Source organism: Cryptomeria japonica, chromosome 4, assembly GCF_030272615.1.
Source record: "Cryptomeria japonica chromosome 4, Sugi_1.0, whole genome shotgun sequence".
Lineage (NCBI taxonomy): Eukaryota > Viridiplantae > Streptophyta > Pinopsida > Cupressales > Cupressaceae > Cryptomeria > Cryptomeria japonica.
Window position 1 is genome coordinate 267,671,970 of NC_081408.1, and position 22,621 is coordinate 267,694,590.

Here is a 22,621-nt window from a genome sequence, read left to right on the forward strand (position 1 = left end):
CAACCCCAGTTAGGTGTAGTCATCCTCAGATAGGCAAACCAAACATGAATAAAAGAGGGAACGGGAAAAGGAGGCTGCAGTCTAGAGGCCTCAACCACAACTAGGATTATGCAATAGGATACTTCTTCCTCCACATCACCATCTTTTTCATCCTCATCACCATCTTCCGCATCCTCACCGAGATCTCTTTCTCCTCCTTCACTCCCCCCAAAACCATCACTCTTGCTCTTCCTCCCACTTCCCTCATTTCAAACTTTATTTAGATAGGAGTTTTATCTTGGGTGCCTCATTTCAATTTAGTAATATGGGAAACTTTTATGAGGATCAATTATTTTAGCCATCCTTTCCTACTTTATCCCTTTTTCCTTCTAAATATTTTTGATATGAAATTCTAGGGTGAGCTTTCCATTCTCATGTTTTGTTTTTTATTTTTTAATTTCTTTGTTTTGTTTCATAATAGGTTAGATGGAACTTGATAATCTAGATATTTTTTAACATTTATATCTGATAATATAATTACTTTATTTGACCTTAGAATTGCTTTAAGGTATTCCTTATATTAACTAGCTAGGTCTCCCTTTTCTTCAATTTCTTGATTACCTTGATGAAATATACAGTTACTTTCCTTTTTATTTCCTTTAACAATTCTACTTATTCCTCTAGCTAAGACTATGTGATATTTATCCTAATTGCATGTACTCAATAGTCCTCTATCCTCATTAAGCCTTGTGGCTTATCTATATTTGGAGTCATTTGTAAAATCATTAAAGATAGTTCAATAGGGTAAAATAGTGAGTGCACATATGACTTCATATGACTTCTTTGTCTTAGTTTTATTTCTAACTCCCCATGTTAGCTTCAAATGTATATTTAGCCATTTCTATTTTAATAAGGAAATCTAATGAGAAACGAATTGTATATCCTATAAATAGGGACTAGGTGTATTTTATATTCAAGAATGTTAACATTTGTCGAATAGGCTCAATGCCAAAATTTCTCCAAGTTATAATGGATAATAAAATCATCCTATTTCATGGGAAACAAATAATACAAACATTTAATGTGTATTCTATTATGGATTTGACACATGGATTTGCATAGAGGATAACATTGATGATAACTTTGTTGTGGAGGGAAATGGATCCATTGTTAAAAAATATATGCACTACTGGTTGAACACTATTGGTAGGATATTTATATTAACTCCTAGGATTATATTGGCTTGAGAATATGATGATGATAATACAAGGACAATGGGAGAAGTGGGCAGGGAAATATATACTAATGTTGTGAGATGAGTATTTGGAGATGACAAGGTAAATGGATGTGAAATACTTGTATAAGGGATTTACATAAGGCAATAAGGTGGAGAGATAAAACTACTAACCTATTACATAGGGTTGGTCATAAGAATATTTCTTTATTGGTATGATTTGGATTCTTTTTTGTCTAATCTATAGAATTGGACCTATGTTTTAACTTGTATTGTTACCACTTTCATTGATGGAGCTTGGTTTCTTCAAACCTTAGCTTTGAGGGAACCTACATAGTTGATATAATTTCTTCATTAGTGTACTTGATTTTGGTCTCTTAATTACTTTCTTTTAGGTTAATGAGGCTACCTAAACTATTTTCAAAACCATTATGTTTCATTTTGGAGATTTCCTTTCAATGTTTGATGCACTTGATAAGTCCATATTGATTCTCCCAAATGATGGCATTGTTAGAGTTAAACGTGTCTTTTTTAGATAAGATTATCCTTGTAGAGGGTAAATAAATCATGTCCATTGATCTTGGTTTGGTACTTGAGATGACATTACTTCCTCTATAAATAACTACTAGTGTTTGTAGGTACCTTTCTCTTCTCTTCCACTTCCTTTTTGTTTACTTCTTTCTACAAAGTTTCATCAAACTATATACTATTGTGTCATAGTCTAATGTAGAAGAATCATTGACTTCATCCCAAATGTTTTATCTAGCTACATCTATTATAAGTTGACCAAACATGTTCTTTGTGTAGGCAATCAAGGTGTGCATAAGTAACTTCCTAAAGTATTTTACTAACAATTAAACTTGAAAAATTTTCATTAGCATTCCATTAACACCTTGTGTACCTACAAATAACTATATAAAATCCATTTCCTCAAACACAAATTCAAAAGTATTCAAATTCATGAAATCACTAAATGAAACTCAAAACCATGAAATAAAACCACTCTTAAATATGACATATTACTATTAATACAGAACACGCTTATATGCTAATTAACTAACCCAACCAAAATATTTCCAAACTTAATCAAAAAATATATATATAATTTTCAATTTTATATTATCTCAATTCTTTCAAATAATATAAAGTATAATTCATTTTATAAATTAATTTATTATTCTCTTAACCTTTGATTCATATTTTGCTCATCTTCTCGCAAGCTCGAAACGTAGAGCCGTGTTCCGCAAATCTTAAACTAGGTTAAAGATGGAGATCTCAAGAGGAAGGAAAAATTGCGCTACATTGGAGGATCTGCCAGAAAACTGCATCTCTCTTATTCTCTCATTCACCACTGTAATTGATTTGTGCTGTCTTGCCCCTGTGTCTCAGTTTTGGAGATCTGCCGCAAATGAGAATTCCCTCTGGGAACGGATGATCGATCAACGATTTGGGAATGAAATTTCCAAAGCAATATCTACTTTAGCCTTTCCTTCACGGAAGGACCTCTATATCTCTCTCATAAAAGATCATAAGACCAAAGTAGGTTGAATATTTCGCTGCTGTTTCTATTAAGAAAGCTTTATTATTCACTTTTAAAAAGTGATAAAATGTTATAGATCCAAGAAAAAATTACTTTTAATTTTCAGATTGTATGCTAATAAAGAAAAGTATTTTCTTATTTATTATGTATTAATTGTCGGAGATGTCAACTACGAAAATTGGTTGCACGATTCCTGCGACAGACTTAATCATGTCTATTAAGAAAGCTTTATATCTCTATATCTCTCTCATAAAGGTTGAATCTGTGGCTGCTGCATCTATTAAGAAAGCTTTATTATTCAATTTAAAAAGTGACAAAATGTTATAGATCCAAGAAAAAATTACTTTTAATTTTCAGATTGTATGCTAATAAAGAAAAGTATTTTCTTATTTATTATGTATTAATTGTCGGAGATGTCAACTACGAAAATTGGTTGCATGATTCCTGCGACAGACTTAATCATGTCTATTAAGAAAGCTTTATATCTCTATATCTCTCTCATAAAGGTTGAATCTGTCGCTGCTGCATCTATTAAGAAAGCTTTATTATTCAATTTAAAAAGTGACAAAATGTTATAGATCCAAGAAAAAATTACTTTTAATTTTCAGATTGTATGCTAATAAAGAAAAGTATTTTCTTATTTATTATGTATTAATTGTTGCATGCAGAGTATATGGTCGGAGATATCAACTGAGAAAATTTGTTGTATGATTCCTGCGACAGACTTAATCATAGCTCAGAGTTATGACCTTCTTTGTTGGGAATGGGTGAGGCGGGATGATTCAAGGTTAGTATATAAGCGTTCATATTATAAATTGAATTTTAGATTTTGATGCTGATTTTGGTTGTTTGGATTATATATTTTGATGTTGATTCGGTTTTACATATTTTGTACTGTCTTAATAGAGAAAGGTTCACATACTTTTGTGAATGTGTTTGTTGACCTCTAGATCTCCCTAAATGATAGTGACATTGATACACTCATGTTTATTCTTTAAGGTTGGATTACTTCATGTTAATATAAAACATTTTATTTATATGTTGATAAATGTAAGTAGGCTTTTGAAAGGGTTTAAAATCTTTTATATTAAGAGATATAGAACATTAAGTATAAAGGGACAACAAGGGACAATCCAAAGAAGGGACAATCCAAAGAAAGGATAGTGAAACTACTTCATACAAAAAAAAAATAATAGCTGCACATAGCAGTGAAACAACAAAAAAAAACAAAAAAAAAAACAATTAAAAATTATAGACAACTAGCTCACAAGGTGGAATAAAAAGGTGCTCCAAAGCAGTTTAATTTTTGGAAATATTAGGATTGACTTCCCCTAACTTTATTTTCTTGAGATTGAGGGAAAACATAGTGGTACTTACTTTTTTATGCCTTATAGATTTGAATGGCACATCCATCTTTAGGCACATTGTAGAGTAGTTCTTACTATTTTAAGTTTCAAACATTTTTTTTTTTTACATAAGAGGGGCTACTTCTAGTACCACCTTCAAACCTCATAGTATTGAGTGTGAAATCCATCTCCAAATAATCTTTAGTGGCATTTCTTATATTGTCACCATTTTGAAACTCTTTAATGGGTGAGCAAGAATAATCGTTTCGGGTAGACAAGATAGCCAATCTAGAAAGTTGGAGGGTATGTGCTTTATAAGGTTGAAATTAGGAGTCCAATTTTGCAAACACAAACCATTGGGTCTCATAAACCAAGGATCATCTAAAATAACCCTAGTGGCAATCGTCTAGATTACGAAGTGAAAAGATAAAAACTTCATTCAACATTGATGTTACCTCAACACCACTACAGAGATTGTAGCTCCAAAGTATTACAATTAAGGAGCCATCTCCGTCGCAAATATTATGACATAGATCCAACATCCATGGAAAGTGTCCTAAGGAAATTTTGTAAACTTTATTTCACCATTATTTGTAATACATTCATAAGTAGTGATGGATTCCACTAGCAATCGCAAAAGTGGGTTGTAAACACAATTATTAAATATTATTTTCCCTTTACAGACCTCTAGAATAAGATATTTAATGACTTAAGGAAGTGAAAATAGAATGATTTTTGTGCTTCTCCAAGTAGTAGAATGTAAGGGCCAAGGGGTGTTTCTTGGTATCCAATCATTTATTACATTTAATGTAATGTTTATCTTTCAATAATGGGCACCTAAGTTGGAGGGAAAGTATTAAAAGATAAACATGTTTATTTTTTAGTTTTGTTGATCCACTCAAATGGTTGTGGTTGTAAGGAATGAAAAGGGTTCTTTGGGAACCTTCATTGGTGGTTTTTGAGCACTTGTCATTCTATAAATTCATCCTTTATGTGTAGATTTAATATGTAATAGTTGAATGTATATTTATTTGTAGAAATAAAGTACAAATGGGTGACATAAGGAGGTCGTTCACTTGTCAATAGGTGCTACTATGTTGGAGGCAAAGAGGGGAATGGAAGTGATTATTTTGTAAATACTTTTATTATTGATAAGTAAGCTTGTTCTCTCTTCTTGGTAGAGATTTTTGTAAGGGTTTCTCCACATAAATCCTATGTTATATGTTGATCTTATGTTGTGATTTATGTGTTATTTCTGCTATCTTATTCTAATATTAATCAATATTTATTGTTGTTATATGTTCACATAAGATAGGTTTATTAAACATGGTTTACATGTTGATTTTTCACATCATAAGGAAGAAGGATCTAATCTCGCCTTTTCACAATTAAGGAAACATAATTTTTAGATTTTCATAGAAGTTTGAGATTTTAATGTTTCATCTATCTAACACTTGAATATGATCTTTCGATTAGTTTGTTGGATAAAGATTGATTTTCACAATCTTTGGTATTGAACCTATTTATTTCCCACTATCTGGCATTAGACTTTAAAGTTATTGGTATTGGGTATTCATCTAGTTTTTAATTTTTTTATCTTGGAAATCTTGTGGAAGTTTACTATGTCAAATTAAAGTTTGTTGGAATTGTTTTGCAACTACAATAAATATCCTATAAGTTAAATTTATTTTGCAGATTTTTGAGATTGGGAACCATGGATACTATCAATATGATCTGTGCTAGGCATTGGAAGCTCATGTCTATGGATCTTCATAGATTTGGTTATAGTTTAGTAACCTAGAGCCCTTATTTGATAATATTTTTGTGTATTGTTGTTTAATAGTTTTGTTCCTTTACCTTGTGGGGATCTGCAATGAGAAGGCATTCATGTTGGATGAGTCTTTTCATCTCGATCATATTGAGATACACTAGCTATTGGGAGTATGAAATGGAGAACTTATGTTGGGTTCATTATTTTAGCCCATGCCTGCATGAAAGCACTAGAAGATAAGCCAATAACTTCTTTGTGAGTTTTGTGGCTGATATGTTTCATATGGTTGAAGTTGATAGACCGTTTTCCTTTCCTATTGGTTTGCAATGATCTTTTATTTTCAATTGTTGGGTTTTGTAGATCTATGATATTTCTAATGTTTATATGACATGTATAATATGAATGTCTAGATTTTTAAATGGATTTTAGATTTATAGAGATGGTTTTGTAGGTTTTACTTGTTACCTAATAATATTTGTGGTAAGATAGGATTCAAGGTGTTTAGGATGGAGACAATCACATTTTTTGCATGGATATGAAATGTTCTTATTGACCTATGGTTACTCCTATGTGGGTTTGTTTGGAATATCAGATCTAGAATTGATTGTAGTATTTGAGACTCCATAATGCACATGTTATGCATGACACTAATGTGAGGATGAATCTTTCAGTTACTTGACATTGGGACACTAGCTACGCATTTCTTCTTTGTGATCTTGCATATATACTATTCTTGTAAATTATTTGATGAGGATTCAGTTTGATAGGCCTTGTGCATTGGTGTGATTATTGTAGTGAGGAAAGAGTCTTTTGGGAGTAACTAATATAGTTTTTCATTTGAATATTAGCAAAAAATTATGGTGTGTGAGAAGCATTGTTCACTTTTAATGGAGTTTTGGTAATGATGATTATCACGATACCATGCACAACTCAATGTCACTTTCAGTGAGAGATTTATGTACCTACAAATTTTGTTCTATATTTTTTATTTCAACATTCAGGTTCTAAGATATTATTCTAGTATATTGTGAGCCATGGAAAATCTTTAATTAAAAGATGTATGATCCTTTGCAATGAGTTTTGGTGTGAAGTAGAGTTCCTCAATTGTACCTTTAGATTTCAATGATATATTGATATCTTCGGTTTTATTGACAAAGAAAGTTCTTTGTATCTTCTTGGTTTGGAGATTCTAGTTTGACTCTTTCTTTTGGGAGCTACTAGCTGAGTTCTTTGATCATTTTGGAGCCATAGAGGATCTTCAATTAGCATATGACTATCATGATTGATGGAGAGCTCGGTTACACAATTTAGGGGAAGATTTGGCAGTGTTATGGATTAATCATTTGATTATGGAAGTTTAGCTTCATGTGGTTTGGAGATAGTGAGATATTGGTGCCATGGAGGACCCTTGAGTCTTTGGTGTGGTGTTTTTAATTCTTTTTTTTTTACTATAATCATTTGCTTGGAGCTACATGATTTTGCAAGGTTGCATTTGAAGTTAGCATGGATTGATTGGTGGATGCTAATGGAGACTAGAGAGACTTGGGTGATGCTATGAGATCTATCATATACTTTGGGATCGTGTGTTGACATGGTTACTAATTGATGAGAATTTCACTGAAAATACCGAGGAGCATACTCTTGGTTATGGATGCGAATCCATTATGGACCTAACAAAATATTCATTTATTATAAGCTTTTCTTCCTTGGTTTTGTGAAATCATGACAATATTGTTTCCCACTCTTGGTCTACTTAGTAGGTGAATGTTTCAAGACATGTTTTTCTCTTGATTATCATATCCATTCTTTACTTTATATCTTATTTTCTCACAAGTTCTAGTTTTGAATAAAGAAGTTCTGAGGACATGTTGAGAAGAAGATGCTCGATTTTATGAATTTTAATTGTTCTCATCATTGTTCGTTTTAAGCTTTGGATATATTTTTGAGGACTTATTCGAAGAGGTACAATGACTGGTTTGTAGCTTTGGTCTTATTCCCTTTGTTCTAGGAATGGACTGGTTTGTTCACTCTACCTCTGATATGATAGCTTTATGTCTAATAATCCCATATTTAAAGTGAAATAATGTTAGATGTTGATATATTTTCATTCTGGAAGTGGTGGAGGTGATTTTAATTACACAACTTAATACATTTTAGCATGGAACAAGCATATGGTTTGATTTGGAGGTTATCAAGCTTTGGTCTTGTTCTTCTTTTTGGATATTTGATTCCACATGTTTGAGTGTGAAGAACGTTGGAAAGATATGGATACTAATGGTGAGAGAGCTATTGTATCATATTTGGTTGTGGGATTCGCATATTAGTGTACGATTCCTTGACACTATGTAATAAATGAGTTAACCACATCCTCTTTGTGAATTAGTATAGATAGACTTGATATTCTTTGATAACTTTTAGATTTGACTTTACTCATTTAGTAGGAGTTTTTTTATATATGTTTGGTTATATTGTATGATATATTGGCTTTCTTATTACTAATGTGATGATGAGTTTCATGTTTCATTGGTGTTGGATCTATAAATTCTACAAATGTGTGGGCCAATCACCTATCTATTTGTAATGAATAATTTAGATGTAGATTGCCTTTATCAATGAGATGGTTTTAGTGTTAATATAGACTTTGTTAGTTGGCCTTTTTTGTGGTCATTTGTGCATTGGTATGTTTATTTGAAATATGAGGTTGGGTATATAGAGACTTCATTGTAGATTTAGAGTTGATATATTCATTACATGAAGTTTTATATATGTTTCTATACCTTTTTTGAGTTACAATTAGCTTCAATGAATTAAAATTTTCTATGGTTTCTATTCTAGGTGGTGTGAGTAATGTAATTAATTATAGGCTTTATTATTATTTGAATTTGACCCTTATGTTCATGTAGACATTGGTGAAATTTTTAGTAATAGTTGATTTATTTCACCATTGAGTTTTCCCTTTTCATCCATTTATGACATGTTAGAGAAGATGTGGAGTTTGTTACTTGATGGTGGTTGTCATGATTTATTTTGTAGGCATCTTATTCGAGTAGGAGCCCGCATGGAAAAGATTTATATGGTACACATATGGCTAAGGGATTGTTATCCCTTATTTGAGAAGCCTATGGATGAAATTAAAATGTACCATGTCAAGTGAGGGAATGTTAGGATTAAGGTGTAATCTATTATGTAAATTCCATAGCATGGTTCTAGCATCATTTGGAAGTATCCTTGAGAACTTAAGATGTATTGGGAAAAAAAATTGTGATGTATAGTTCTCATGATTATTTGTAATGCCTTCATAAGGGGTGATTGGATCCACTAGAAACTAAATAAAAGTAGGTTGTTAACATAATTATCTAATATTATCTTACCTAGTTATGGACCTCTAGAATAAGATATTTAATGAATTATAGAAGTGAAAAATGAGTGACCTTTATGCTTCTCTAAGTGGGAGCATGGAAGAGGCAATAGGTGTCTCTTGGTATCTAGTCATTTATTATATTTAGTGTGATGCTTATCCTTCAAGAAAGGATTCCTCAATTGGAGGAAAAGTATTGCAAGATAAAGATGTATCCTTTTATATTTTATGGAGGCATCTAAAGGGTTGTGGTTGTGATGAATCGAGATGATTCTCTAGGAACCTTTATTAATGGTTTTCGGGCTCTATCCATTCTATAAATTCAGACTTTGGGTATAGATTTTAAATGTAATAGGTGAACATAGATTTATTTGCAAGAACAAAGGATGAATAAGAGACATAACGAGGTTTTTATCATGCACATAAGTGTTTCAATGATAGACACGAGGAGGAGAATGAAAGTGATTGTATTCTAAGAAATTTTACTATTGATAATGCAAGCTTGTCATATCTTCTTAGTGAAGGTTTTTCTTGCAAGAGTTTCTCCATGTTAATCCTATGTTATGTAGATTGATCTTATGTTTCTAAATTATACTTTATTGTTGCTATCTTATGCTAACATTTTTTATTAGGATAAAACAAAATTTAAAGGGGCCCTAAAACCCTTCAAATCAAAGAGCTACCATTGAAAAATAGACTAGACTACTTGATAGAAAACCACAGGTTTTTGAAAAAACCTAAAAACTTCTATACTTACATGTGTCTAGATCCCAAAACTGACGCAACCAATGACATGGAGGGTCCTCAAAGAGAACAATCTGGATCATTCAGAAAGAGCAACACAATGGAAGCAACAACATACAAATTAGAAAATGCATAATTAGATATTCGTAGTATCATAGATTCATTAAAATCAAGCTGACAACATGCAAGAAAATGTACGGGCTTACAAGTATTATAACTTACATTCCAAAAAATGGTTCATCCAGACCTACAAAGGAGCCTAATTACCAATAATCAATCTAAATCATCATCTATCTCTACTTGTCTAACAAAGGATCGTCTACAAAAATATATATAGCATTTGGAACCCATTTGGGGTGGCCACAAAAGATTACATTCTCCAAAATATGAAAAATGAAACATGTAAAATGGGTCGGCCCCAAAGTGTGAAGATCTCCTCCGCCAAAGATAATAAAAAAGTGTGAACCACCAAGGTAGGTTGTCCAAAGGCTTAGGAACATCAAATGTAGCAACATTTAGATTTGCAAGCCAATAAATCCCTTCGCATGAGAAGAAATCTTCAACTAACTGTTTAAACTCAAAACGACTCTAGGAATTAAGAAACAACCAATCTGAAAGTGATAGCTTGCTGAAAAAGAATCCAATTGAACTGAAAAATATAGATTAAGAAATAAGAATATGTCTAGAAGCCATGAATCTGATCCACAATAGAAAATAAGTAGATACCAAAGAATGCCAGAAGAAACTCAAAAACTACAACACAAAACTGAACAGAAACAAAATGAAAACAAATATTTTTTTTTGGTTGATGCAAGATTGCTCACCGACCAGGGATTCTCCTGAATCAAAAACAAAGGTTGCAAAAGATATAAATAGAAAAACACAACAACCACAAGACACCAAATACTAGCCAAACATCAAGTGAATAACATTACAAAGTAGGCTGGCTGAAACAAATGGTCTAAGTCAACAAACAATAGACCTCAGAAAACATAGATTGAGGGTTTATCAGGCACCCTCATCCAACAAGAAGGGTTTTCCCAAGCTCCGATAACCTATAATAGTATCTTCAAGCCACAATAAACCTAGCTTGAACCTAACCAAAAACAAAAACCAGCCAAACTAGGCCCTTGAAAACTACCAACATCCAGTTTGTCCCTGACAAGAACAAGAGACATAGGGTTTTTCCAATCTTCCTCAACCATGAGAGTGGGTTTTACAAGGCTCCTAGGACCTGACATAGGGTTTTTCTAGGCTCCCTAAATCTTAGGAGTGGGTTTTACAAGGATCCCACAACCAAAAAACATGGGTTTTTGAAAGGCTCCCATAACCTTGAACTTGAGATAGAACAGAGAAGAGCACAAAATACCCTCCAAAATCTCTACCTCAATAGGAAAAACATGAGAGAAACCAGATAAAAAAAACAAACTTTTTTCCCATACAACCAAGAAATAGGGTACCATAAACCATCCTAAGTAGCACTGAGAAAAACAAATCCTCCACTCTCTCCAACTCAATAGAAGAAATAGGAGATAAATCTATTGAAAGGCCCATCTCAGTCCTCAAATAGCCGAGAGATAGAATACCATCCACTCCCCGACAACATTTCCTAGCATCTATCATAGAAAGCATCTTCACCTCAATAGAAGATAAGTCATTCCGAACACCATCCATCTTCACTTATAAAGAAGTTAGGGGAACCTCTATAGGAAAAGCTAGAGAAAATCAGAGATGCTAAGGATGAAGCCAAAAAATAAATGGGAAGCTAGCCATAGGGCCAAAATAGAGAGGATCATGCAAAATAGCCCAAGGATGAAGACTAATAAACCAGAGTAGGGGGTGAAACCAATCAACCATCCCCTAAAAAAGAACTATCTTCAAGGAGGAATGAAGATGATCAAGAGGCAAGAATAGACCGCATGCTCCTTAAATAGGACAAGATACCTCAGCCGAGGGCCACAACCCATTTGGGATGCCAACACCACTCGTACTAGGATAGAGTAGGCAACAGAAAACCCAAAAACCATCTGAACACATTTCTCATGTCGAGGAGAGGGGAGCAATCACCCAACAAAGGTCATATACCACCCACAAAGTCCCCACCCCAATTATCCCTTGGGAAAAATGCACCATACATAATAAATATGTTGGCGAGGGAACACCGATCCAGCATCACCATCCTCATTTGTGTCATCTCTTTTTCCATAGGCCTCCCTTGGATCCGTCACTCTCGCCCTCACTCCCATAGAGTCACCCACCTAGCTCATTTCAAAATGCTATAATATTATTAAACTATATGGTTTCGACTAGGAATGTAGGCTCTATAGGTAAGAAGCCCCACCATTTCTCCAAGGCTCTCCTCATGGTAAATCATGCTCCATTGTTAACATGGTAGAGACAAACCCATGAGGTTTGAACCTAAGTTTTAGGTACTACTAGCAAGAAGCCCCATCATTTCACCAAAGGGTCATCCCCTAAAATTTTATGGTTTGAACTAGCCATGTAGGCTCTACAGGCAAGAATCCCTATCATTTCTCCAAGATTCTCGCCATGGTAAATCATGATCCATTGTTAACATGGCAGAGACAAACCTGTGAGGTTTTAACCTAGGTTGTAGGTACTACATGCAATAAGCCCCACTATTTAACCAGAGAATGTAAGTCACTATTTATTTTTGTAATAACTTCACATAAGATAGGTTTATTAAGCATTATTTATAGGCTAATTTTTAATATCATAAAGAAGAAGGGTCTAATATTTTTTTCCACACTTAAGGAAACTTAATTTTTATGTTTCCATATTAGTTTCAGATTTTTATGTTGCAGTTATCCAAGCATTGAATCTCATCCTTTGATTAGTTTGTTGAATAGATATTAATCTTTACAATATTTGGTATTAACCCTGTTTATTACCAAATATGTAGCACTTATCCTCTGAATGGGTCTATGTGGAGGCGATTATCATAGATTCTTGCAAAAATATACTTTGAAAATGGAATAAAAGAATCTTGGAAAAAAAAAGTTAGGAGTATTAATTTTGATTTGTTATTCCAATACCTTCTTAGTCGAGTCTCTAGGAATAACTTCATGAAGTGAAAAAGGAAGGAACCTCCTCAACCAAGCTATACCTAAACACATGACTATACATCATGTATTCAATGGATTCCATACTAGCATTCCTAGAATGTATTTTCCAAACATAGTGATAAGGCATAATCATATCACCATTCTTAACATTATGGTCTTAAAGAATGAAAATATGAGGAGAACAAAAAGCACTATCATTCGCTATCATTATACATAACTCATCATAACTCTTAGCTTTCTTAAAAGACTTTGAATAAGATTTCATTAATACATCTAAAGAAGTCTATCGTCTTCATCCAAAACACATCTAGTACCTTCATCCCCTTCAAAATAGGGGAAACTATAAGAATGCAAAAGAGAAGGAAGATCTTCTTCCAATTCTAAAAGAAATACAATATTCTCTTTTGCACAAACCTAAGAACTAACAACCAAATTTTGGTTATCTTGAAGATATGCTTCTAGTAGCTAATCATCTTCCTCACACAAAGAATTTTCTCAAGGATTTATAGGTTCATCCTCATAGGCACTAGCACTAGCCTCGATAGACTTGTCATTGCAAGTGGACTCTATAATACAAAGAGACACAATGACATGTCGTGTAGTAGTATGTATGGAAATCACCTTATAAGAGTCCAGTCCCTTCAAAGATCTATTGGGTCCTCCCAAATAGTCACCCACAATAGCAAGGGAAATGGTTGTATCACCACATATTTTGGTACTACCCATGTCAAAACAGATAGATCCCATCTTCTTAAACATTGAAGGACAAGGATAGATCCCTCTAGAAGATTAATCTTATGCCCTAACAACTAGAGCATAAGCAAAGGAGGTCTCATGTGCTTTATTTCCTTAACAAGGGTTGCCGAAACTAGGACCACCATCACCATGATTTGGGTCTTTATAATTTTTAACATTCTCATTGTTATTAGATTTTAGGGTAGCTCTTGGACTCACCTTTCACTACAAATAAAAATGTATCATTACCATTTTTTAAAGAGGCTCATATTGATGTTGACTTCTTAATAATTTATATGATACAATATAAGAATTGGCATCTTATAATATAATATGATTCTTTAAGTCTTTCTATTTTTATTAATTAAGTCTAGTATATTACTTGTATAAAAAGAGTGTATTATACATATTCACACAAAAAAGTGGGTCAAAGAAATCATATGCCAAAGTTGAAATGTCTTCAAGTGTATACTCACAAATCAAAAGAGGAAAAAGAAGTTGTTAAGTAGAAAGAACTATACCTCTAGGTAGTTGAGAGAATCATGGTAATGAAGGTTCTTACATACATTAGTAATTTGCATGCCATCAAGAATTGGATCTGAAGAAATAATTGTACACTTAATTTTGTTCATTTGAAACAAATTATCTCAAATAAGACAAATGAGAAACACAAGGCTTGAGAAATTTCTAGAAGTCATACTTCTAAAAGTCTTTGGATCATGAGGGTAAAAGGAGACAAGAGAACAAAGATTAGACACAAACAAACTATTCCTTGGATTTTATTAAAGTTCTTTGGAAAACATGTGGTCAATAGTATTTACCTCCCCAAACTTTTTTATTATATCCATGTAAACATCGATAGGGAGTAGAGTGGCCCTTGTTGTAAATAAGAGCCATTGAGACTTTGAATACCATGCATTGAGTGAAGGAGCATAATAGATGAAGGTAATGTAATGATGAGTATTATTAGCTGATGGAAATATATACAAAACGTAAAGTAGTTATATCATCGTGAAGGAACGATAGAAACATACCATTTTGGAATGGTAGAAACAGACAAATAGATACACACTGTTAACCAAACCATATACTATACAATGTAATATAGTGAGATTTACACCAACATTCCCCGCCTTATTACATTGTTCCTAAAACTTACCCTAGGGATGCTCCCTTAAGGCTTACACAACAAAACTTGTTGATTACATAATATGAATACACATTTCCAGAAGATCTTCTCTTGAAGAAGCAAATCATGAATGGAGCGGGGCTCCATCAAGTCATCTCTTGACCCTCGGAAAGGTGTAGCTGCAAGCTTTATTCTCAAGCTAAAGGTATTGAACTCTCAAATCATAGGGTCTTGATTTATTCAACAAAAATCCCTAAGAGATATGATATATCTCTATCATTCTCTAATTACATGGAAAGGGTATAATTTTCGATCATATACTCTAAAGCTGGGTAGAAAGCAATCCATATTGAGATCAACACCAAATCTCAAACCTGTCTCCAAAATATAAGCTTCACAATACATGCATTCTTCAAATCTATCAACATCAAAAGGAAAACTAAAAGCAAGAAATACTAAAACCAAAAATTGTTCTCAAGTAGAAAACCATCTCAAAGCGAGAATGTCCTCCATCCTCTAGTGCTGCCAACCTCCAAATTGAACCTGTTAAAGATTATCCATTTGATATCTTAAATGAGTCTATGGAGGCCTCGATAGATGTACCAAAGACAACCCTAAAATTTGAAGCAAAAATATTGACGACATTCATAAATTCCTTTATATGATAGTAAAAAATTGTTATGTTTTGGAATACGCTTTCCTTGTTTTTCTTTTCATATGGTTTCTCTTTCTTCACTGTCATCTTCCTGATCCCTACAAGTTCATTTGCTTCTTTGATTATATAATCATCCGTGTAATCACTAACCAAACTTAACTCTATGGGTATACATAAACAAAAGTGTCATTGTTGATCAATAATACACCCATGATGATCTATTAATAGAAACTTTCTTACTATTGTGCAATACAAGGACATGCCTGGAATATCCGTGAAAGCCTGGTTTTCTTCTATCTACTATCAAGACTCTAGATGAGCTTGGTCTGTTTGAAAAAATAGCTAGAAAAGATCTCATACAGAGCTCTTAGGGTAAAGAACAATATATTGTTTGCGGTATGGAACTTAGGTGGTCAGGAGCATCTTTGAGTATCATATGGTCAACATACTACGGAGACAAAAAAATTGTTTTGGAACATGTATATCTTGCCATTTCCTCCTTTAATCTAAACCGACATAATGAGTATAGATCGTGTTTCTACCAGTGCAGCACCACCATTTTTGTTCAGGACTAATACACTTACTTAAAGATAGAATGCCCCTCAGGTTACATACGATTAATGACCAAAAACATTGTTATGCTATTTGCACTTCTACGCACATCACAGACCCGCATGAATCAATCAAAGATCAGTTGGCAGAATAATACCTCTTGCAAATCCTATTATACCAATGTTTCTTTCTTGTTCCACAGTTGGTTTGCCTCTACCACGCTTAACTAGTAAGTGTGTTACATTTGCAATCCCCTTCAGCAACTACTCTAGTCAAACAAATACATTCACACGTTTTTCATCCATTGCTGTCCATTTCCCGTGCAGAGGGAAACAGAGCACGAAAGATTATGAAAGATATTTGCTGGTGTGCCAAAGTTAATCAGAAGAGCACAACACCTTCAATGCCTTAATCCTTACGCCCTGCAAATCACATGCCCCACATGCTGCGCTGAGGCCAAATGAAGGAGCATAAGAGATGAAAACAATGCAATGATTAGTATTATTGGCTGAGGGAAATATATACAAAACATAAAGCACTTATCTCACCGCTGAGGAACGACAGACATGATGTTGTGGAATGGTAGAAACAACCAGAGAGATACATACCATTAACCAAACTATATTATACAATCTAATATAATGAGGTTTACACCAACATGGAGCACTACCCTAGTCATATAAAACCACTTGAAAATGTATTACTTTTAGTGCAACTTTATTTTCTTATTCATAACTTTTCATAAGAGTTTTAAAACAAATCATAGCCTTATTAAAAAGAAAGAACTGAAAATAAATAAAATGAATATAGAATATATCAAAATGTATCTCTCTTTAAATACTAAAAATAATTGTGTTAAAAGCATGTAAAAATTGAGTTATTTTAATAGGCCTTGTAGACAAATCTTCAAGTAAAATCATATGTCTTGAAAATGGTTAAGCTTAAATCTTTTAAGAAAGTCATGAATCTCACTCCAAACTTCATAAGATTTAGGAAAAAACTATGAAAGGTGTTTGAGACTCTATAGTTGTCCACATAATGGCAAATTAGAGTTTAAATATTTAAAATTGTGTGGGAAACTTTTAAAAAATATGTAGCCAACTATAGAGTCTTCAAATTGTCTTCCTATTAATTCATCACAAATATTTACCTACTTGCTTTTTGAATTAATAGGAAGACAATTTGAAGACAAATGAGAGTTTAAATATTTAAAATTGTGTGGGAAACTTTTTAAAAATATATAGCCAATTGGGAGACTCTATAGTTGTCCACATAGTGGGACACTTTTTGAAGAGGACTATAGAAGACAAATAGGAAGAATGTCCTTCTGATAGGCAGATTAAAAGAACGCTCTGAGAAGATGGAAATTGGTAGCAGCAACTATATGGTTGAAGTGTATAGTGGGCAGCAAATCGTTTCATACGAATAAAAGTACAAGAAGTTCCGAGCAGCTCCAGAAAAAACTAAGATTGGGTGCAGCTCTAGGCTACTCCAAATTAGTTAGTAACCAGTATTGTAATCAGTTCCTATTTATTTTGCAGAACTATATTTGATTTTTTAATAGAAGAAAGAAGTTCCCTGTTTGCAGCTATGTATTTTGTTTTGGTTTTTATTTTGTGTATTCTCATCTGATTAGGAATCAGAGCAGTAGAAGATTTATTGTTTTGTTTAGGGATTTCGATTTTTAACAGTTTGTATCAGAACTAGTAGGCCCTAGGTTCTTAGTTAGCTAGGAATTTTTCTAGGCGTTGATGTTTGTTGTGCTGGAGACATTGCTGTAGAAAATAGCAAGAGTTGGCAGCAGCCACAATCTTTTAATGGACAAAATTTTGATATATGGACAAAGAAAATAAGAGCCATAATGATTGCAAATGATTTGAGGGAGCTTGTGATCTGGGTTTCAGGATGGGATTGACAAAATTTAATTATTAGCCCTCCCAGACAACCACAAGACCCAATTGAAAGAGACAAGAGAGTTTGATATAAGCAGCTTGGATAGAGGCCCATTCTCCTAGGATAGCAGCGACTAACTATGCAAAGGAAGCTTGAAAAATTCTCAGAGAATTTGAGACTCTCAAATGAAGAATTTTACAGAAGCAACTGTGTGGTAAAAGTGCGAAATGAGTAGTAAATAGTTCTAGACAAAGAAAAGAGCAAGGAGTCTTGAGCAGCGCTAAGAAAACTAAGATTGGGTACAACTCTAGATCAATGTAGATTTGTTAGTAACCAGTATTGAAATCAGTTTGCTTATTTCATAACAGTTTGTTTTTTTCTTATAGAAGAAAGCAATCTTCTTGTTACCAATTGTGTATTTTGTTTAGGTTTTTATGTTGTGTATTCCTACTGACTCGGAATCATAGTAGTAGACTCTATGGTTTATTGTTTTGTTTGGAGATTTTAATTTTTTTAACAGCAATCTCTAAAGTATATTTGAACAGACTGGAAATCATTATAGAAAACACATAGAAGCTAGGTCAAAATAAAGTATTTTAATATCAACTAGTAACTGAAATGAGTAAATAGGTTGCCATCGTAAACCTGTATTCGATAGTCAAGACTCGAGGAAGGGGAAAACTCAAGAGCATAACTGACCAAAAGATAAGTCAATGTTGTAACTTATACATGAATACATTAACATCCACACATTTTAAAAAAATTCTTGCCTGGAGATGTAGTGGAGTACAATTAATTATTTTGAGTAAACACACAATCTATTTCATGCCCAAGGTTGGTGATGACAAAATAGTTGAACATGTTTATGAAACATTACTTAGATTCCAAATAATTTTGCTGACACAACTACCCACAGAAAATATTGACAATCTGATGACACAAAAACAGCAATCTCCATACAATGGGTACCTAGTATTGTGAAGCTTGCAATCTCGACAAAAGAATAAAAGAGATTGAAAATCATTACAAAACTCACATAGAAGCCAGGGAATATATACAGCATATTAATATCAAGTAGCATCTGAAATTGGTAAATATAAGCCTATGATAAATAGTCAAGACTCAGTGGGAAAACACAAAAGCATAACTGACCAAAAGACAAATCAATGTTGTAACCTACATGAATTCATTAATGACCACACAGTTTCAACCTCAGTCACCAAGTTCCGCCGAATTTCATTCTTGAAGTTTCAAATTTGCCGAATTTCAAAAACAAAAAAAAAAAATCGTTGAAATTCGAAATTATTTCTTTTTGTTTTTTTTATTATTTTATTTTTATTTTTTTAAAATAATTTTTGGCCTTCTTCTTCTGTTAATATTTTTAAACACATCTTCAGTTTGTCATGAGTCGCGGCTTGTAGGAGAAATAGTCGCGGACTTTGATAGTCGCAGCCTGCAGGAGAAGTTCACATGCAATTTTTGCCTGCCGTTTTTGCCGCCGTTAGTGGTTTATATTTTATAAATATGTCATCTTTTTGTAACAATTTCAAATCTATTTATCAATGTTAAACTATTTAGGCAATTTTATAGATATATTTTTTTTTTTTGATAAAAGTGGATAGAACCACTGAACTATATTAAATTTTAAAGTTTTCTACAGTGTCCGATTCAAAAAGCACTAAAGGAAAAGAACCAGGAAGAAAACCCTTTAGTATTGCTTAAGTAACACAAGCCTATTCTACCCAATACCAAATGCCCATTGGCATAGTACATCAAAAAAACCCATCACAATTACATAAGCCGCATTAGATATAAAGGAAGCCACCAATAGAAGCATATAGACGGAAGATTAAAGTATGAACACCGAAGGATGCATATCCATTGCTGCCACATAGCAGAAATGAAACCATAATTTTATAGATATATTACATATATTTATTAAAACAATTTAAAAATTACATATGACAAATTTAATTCGAATTTTATACATTTCGAATTTTTCCCTTATCTGATTACATGAAAACATTAATTTCCATAGAAACTATTGCCAATCTGATTACATGAAAACATGAAAACATTAATTTCCATAGAAACTATTGCCAATCTGATTACTTGAATACATTAATCTCCATATAAACTATTTCCAATCTGATTGCATCAAAACATTAATCTCCACAGAAGCTACTGTCAATCTGATTAAATCAGAACATTAATCTCGACCAAAACTATTCCCAGTCTGATCACATGGAAACAATAATCTTCATATTATTGCCTATATGATTACATGAAAACACTACACTATTCTCCTGCCTTATTGACAAGGTCTAATAATTATCAAATAAAATAAGTCTTTAACTGGAAATTGAGTTGGCAATTTTTTTAACTATAATTAAGATATCTATAATGTTTATCCTATATGTTAGATTATCTGCTTTATTAGTATCTTCATACATGTGTGATTACTTGCTGAAGGTTTCAAATTGAATTTATCTTTCATCTTTGAATCATAGTTGCGGCTAATTATTTTAATTGGATTTCCAACTTTCAGGTTCGCGCAGGTAGCCAGATTGAGATATGTGTGGATGTTTGACATATGGCAATGTTTCAAGTGCAGTATCTTGTCTGCCAATACACACTACAAAGTGTCATTTATTATAAGACTTGACAACAACTTTCCCTGGAGCCGACATGTTGGGTATCCATCTCCCTTCATATTCTCAGTTGTAGCGCCTGATGGGGTTCGAATGGAATCTGCTCGATTTTTGGATGATTTAGAAAAACCAGTTGAAAACCATGGGAAAGGATTCAGCATGACTCCTTTTTCAGAAAATGAGAATGGCTGGCTAGAATTCGTTGCTGGTGAATTTTTCTTAAAAGAGGAGCATCTCAATGGAGGGGCAAAAGAGATTGAGTTTTCAATGAAAAACACAGACAGTACTTTCATGAAGACTAATATTTGGGTGGAGGGTGTTAAGATAGAACCTAAGCATTAGCTGTGTGTTGAATATACCTTCACAATTGCACGTGTGAAGTTATCATGTTGAATCTGATTTTCAGGTAGTAGTGTCATTGTTGAATGGTAACATTGTGATGATGTTAGTTGGCAGTTGTAGTTGGTTATTCAACAGATTATTTTGTTTTGTGATTCTTTTGAGTCAGTCACTTTCTTTCATATTTTCAGATAATGGAATGGGGTTGCTGATTATCTTGTCAAATGGGCCTCTGAATTTATGGAAGGTTGGTTTTATGGACGGTTGGTTTATTGAGGATAGTGCTCAACTATTCCCAGAGTTGTTTCATATGCTTGTTGATCAGGATAACTCTTTGTAGTTCTCTTTGCTGGATGGTTGGCTTTCTTTTGTTCTATTTCCTTTTTTGTTTTGAATAAGTTTTTACTCCTCTTTATTGCTAAATGTATTGTCATTTCATCTTTTCAGAAAACAATTCCTTTCTGTATTACAGTGTAAATTACATTCGGTAATATGGTTTAAATATGCATAAGAATGTACCAGGCAGATACATATCTAGAAGAGTTTCCTTATAGGAGATGAAAAATATATTCTTCCTCCCTGCCCTTTGACTTTTTACTAGTGATAAGTAGTAGTCATTTTTAAAAAATATTTTTCTTTTAAATTAAATATCTTGAAATTTGATAGATTAGATCTTCTGGTATATGATTGCTTAGCTGAAGATGATTTGTGGTTTAGATATTTACTTACTTAAATTGTTCTAATCAATTATATAAAGGTGGAGATGTAGACATCTATGTATTACTACTTGTTTGAGTAAAAAAAATATAATGATGAAATTTGAATTAAGATGGTAACAAAATAAGGTTAAATGAATCTTTATTGCAGAGATGACATTTGATCACTAATTTCATTACATGACATTTAGATCTTCAAAAACTACAATTAGAAACTTGTCTATGTATGTGCTTATATTATAAAAAATCGATGATGTTGATGAAGATTGTTTGAAATAGTTTATATATAGATTGTTACTTAAATAAATCTCAATGATTAATTAAACATGTTTGATAAATTTGGAAGACAAATAATATAAATTAAATTTGATGGATGATGTGTGAATTGATTCTTGATCCTTGCCCTTTGACTTTTCACCTAGTGATAAGTTATGCTTGGAGTTATCGACAAAGAGTTGAGAGAACTAGAATAGTACATGCCAAATATAATAATGATGTAGCTATGAATGATTATCACAGGGATGCTGCTAGTGGGGACTGATTATTTAAGATTATTTTGTTAATGGTATGGGATAATGAATGATCTTAAATGACAGATAATGCTCTAAGAATGAGGTTTTCTTATAGATGACTTTCGCATATAAATTTAGTTTTCGATGTGAGAATCATTGAAAAATACAAAAGTGGGTTGACTTAAGTATGAAACAAAATTTAGATTTTAAGAATATAAATTAAAATTTATGTTTTTTGTTTGTATTAGAAATCGAAAGTTCAAAGATTGGGGAGTTGATACAAAAAAGAAGGCGGGAGGCAGAGCCTTAGCCACCAAACTCTGAAATCAGACTAAGAAAACAACATATATAGTTATTAGCTATATATGTACAGTATAGATA

General features: G+C 32.8%; 1 protein-coding gene across 1 annotated transcript; it reads left to right on the plus strand.

Annotated features, from left to right (window-relative positions):
* The first annotated feature begins 2,479 nt into the window (after window positions 1–2,479).
* LOC131074025 (putative F-box protein PP2-B8) lies at window positions 2,480–21,015 on the plus strand. Its single transcript, XM_058010576.1, has 3 exons — window positions 2,480–2,752; window positions 3,422–3,540; window positions 20,571–21,015. Exons 1-3 carry the CDS (start codon window positions 2,480–2,482, stop codon window positions 21,013–21,015), a joined length of 837 nt encoding a protein of 278 aa, XP_057866559.1.
* Window positions 21,016–22,621: the final 1,606 nt, after the last annotated feature.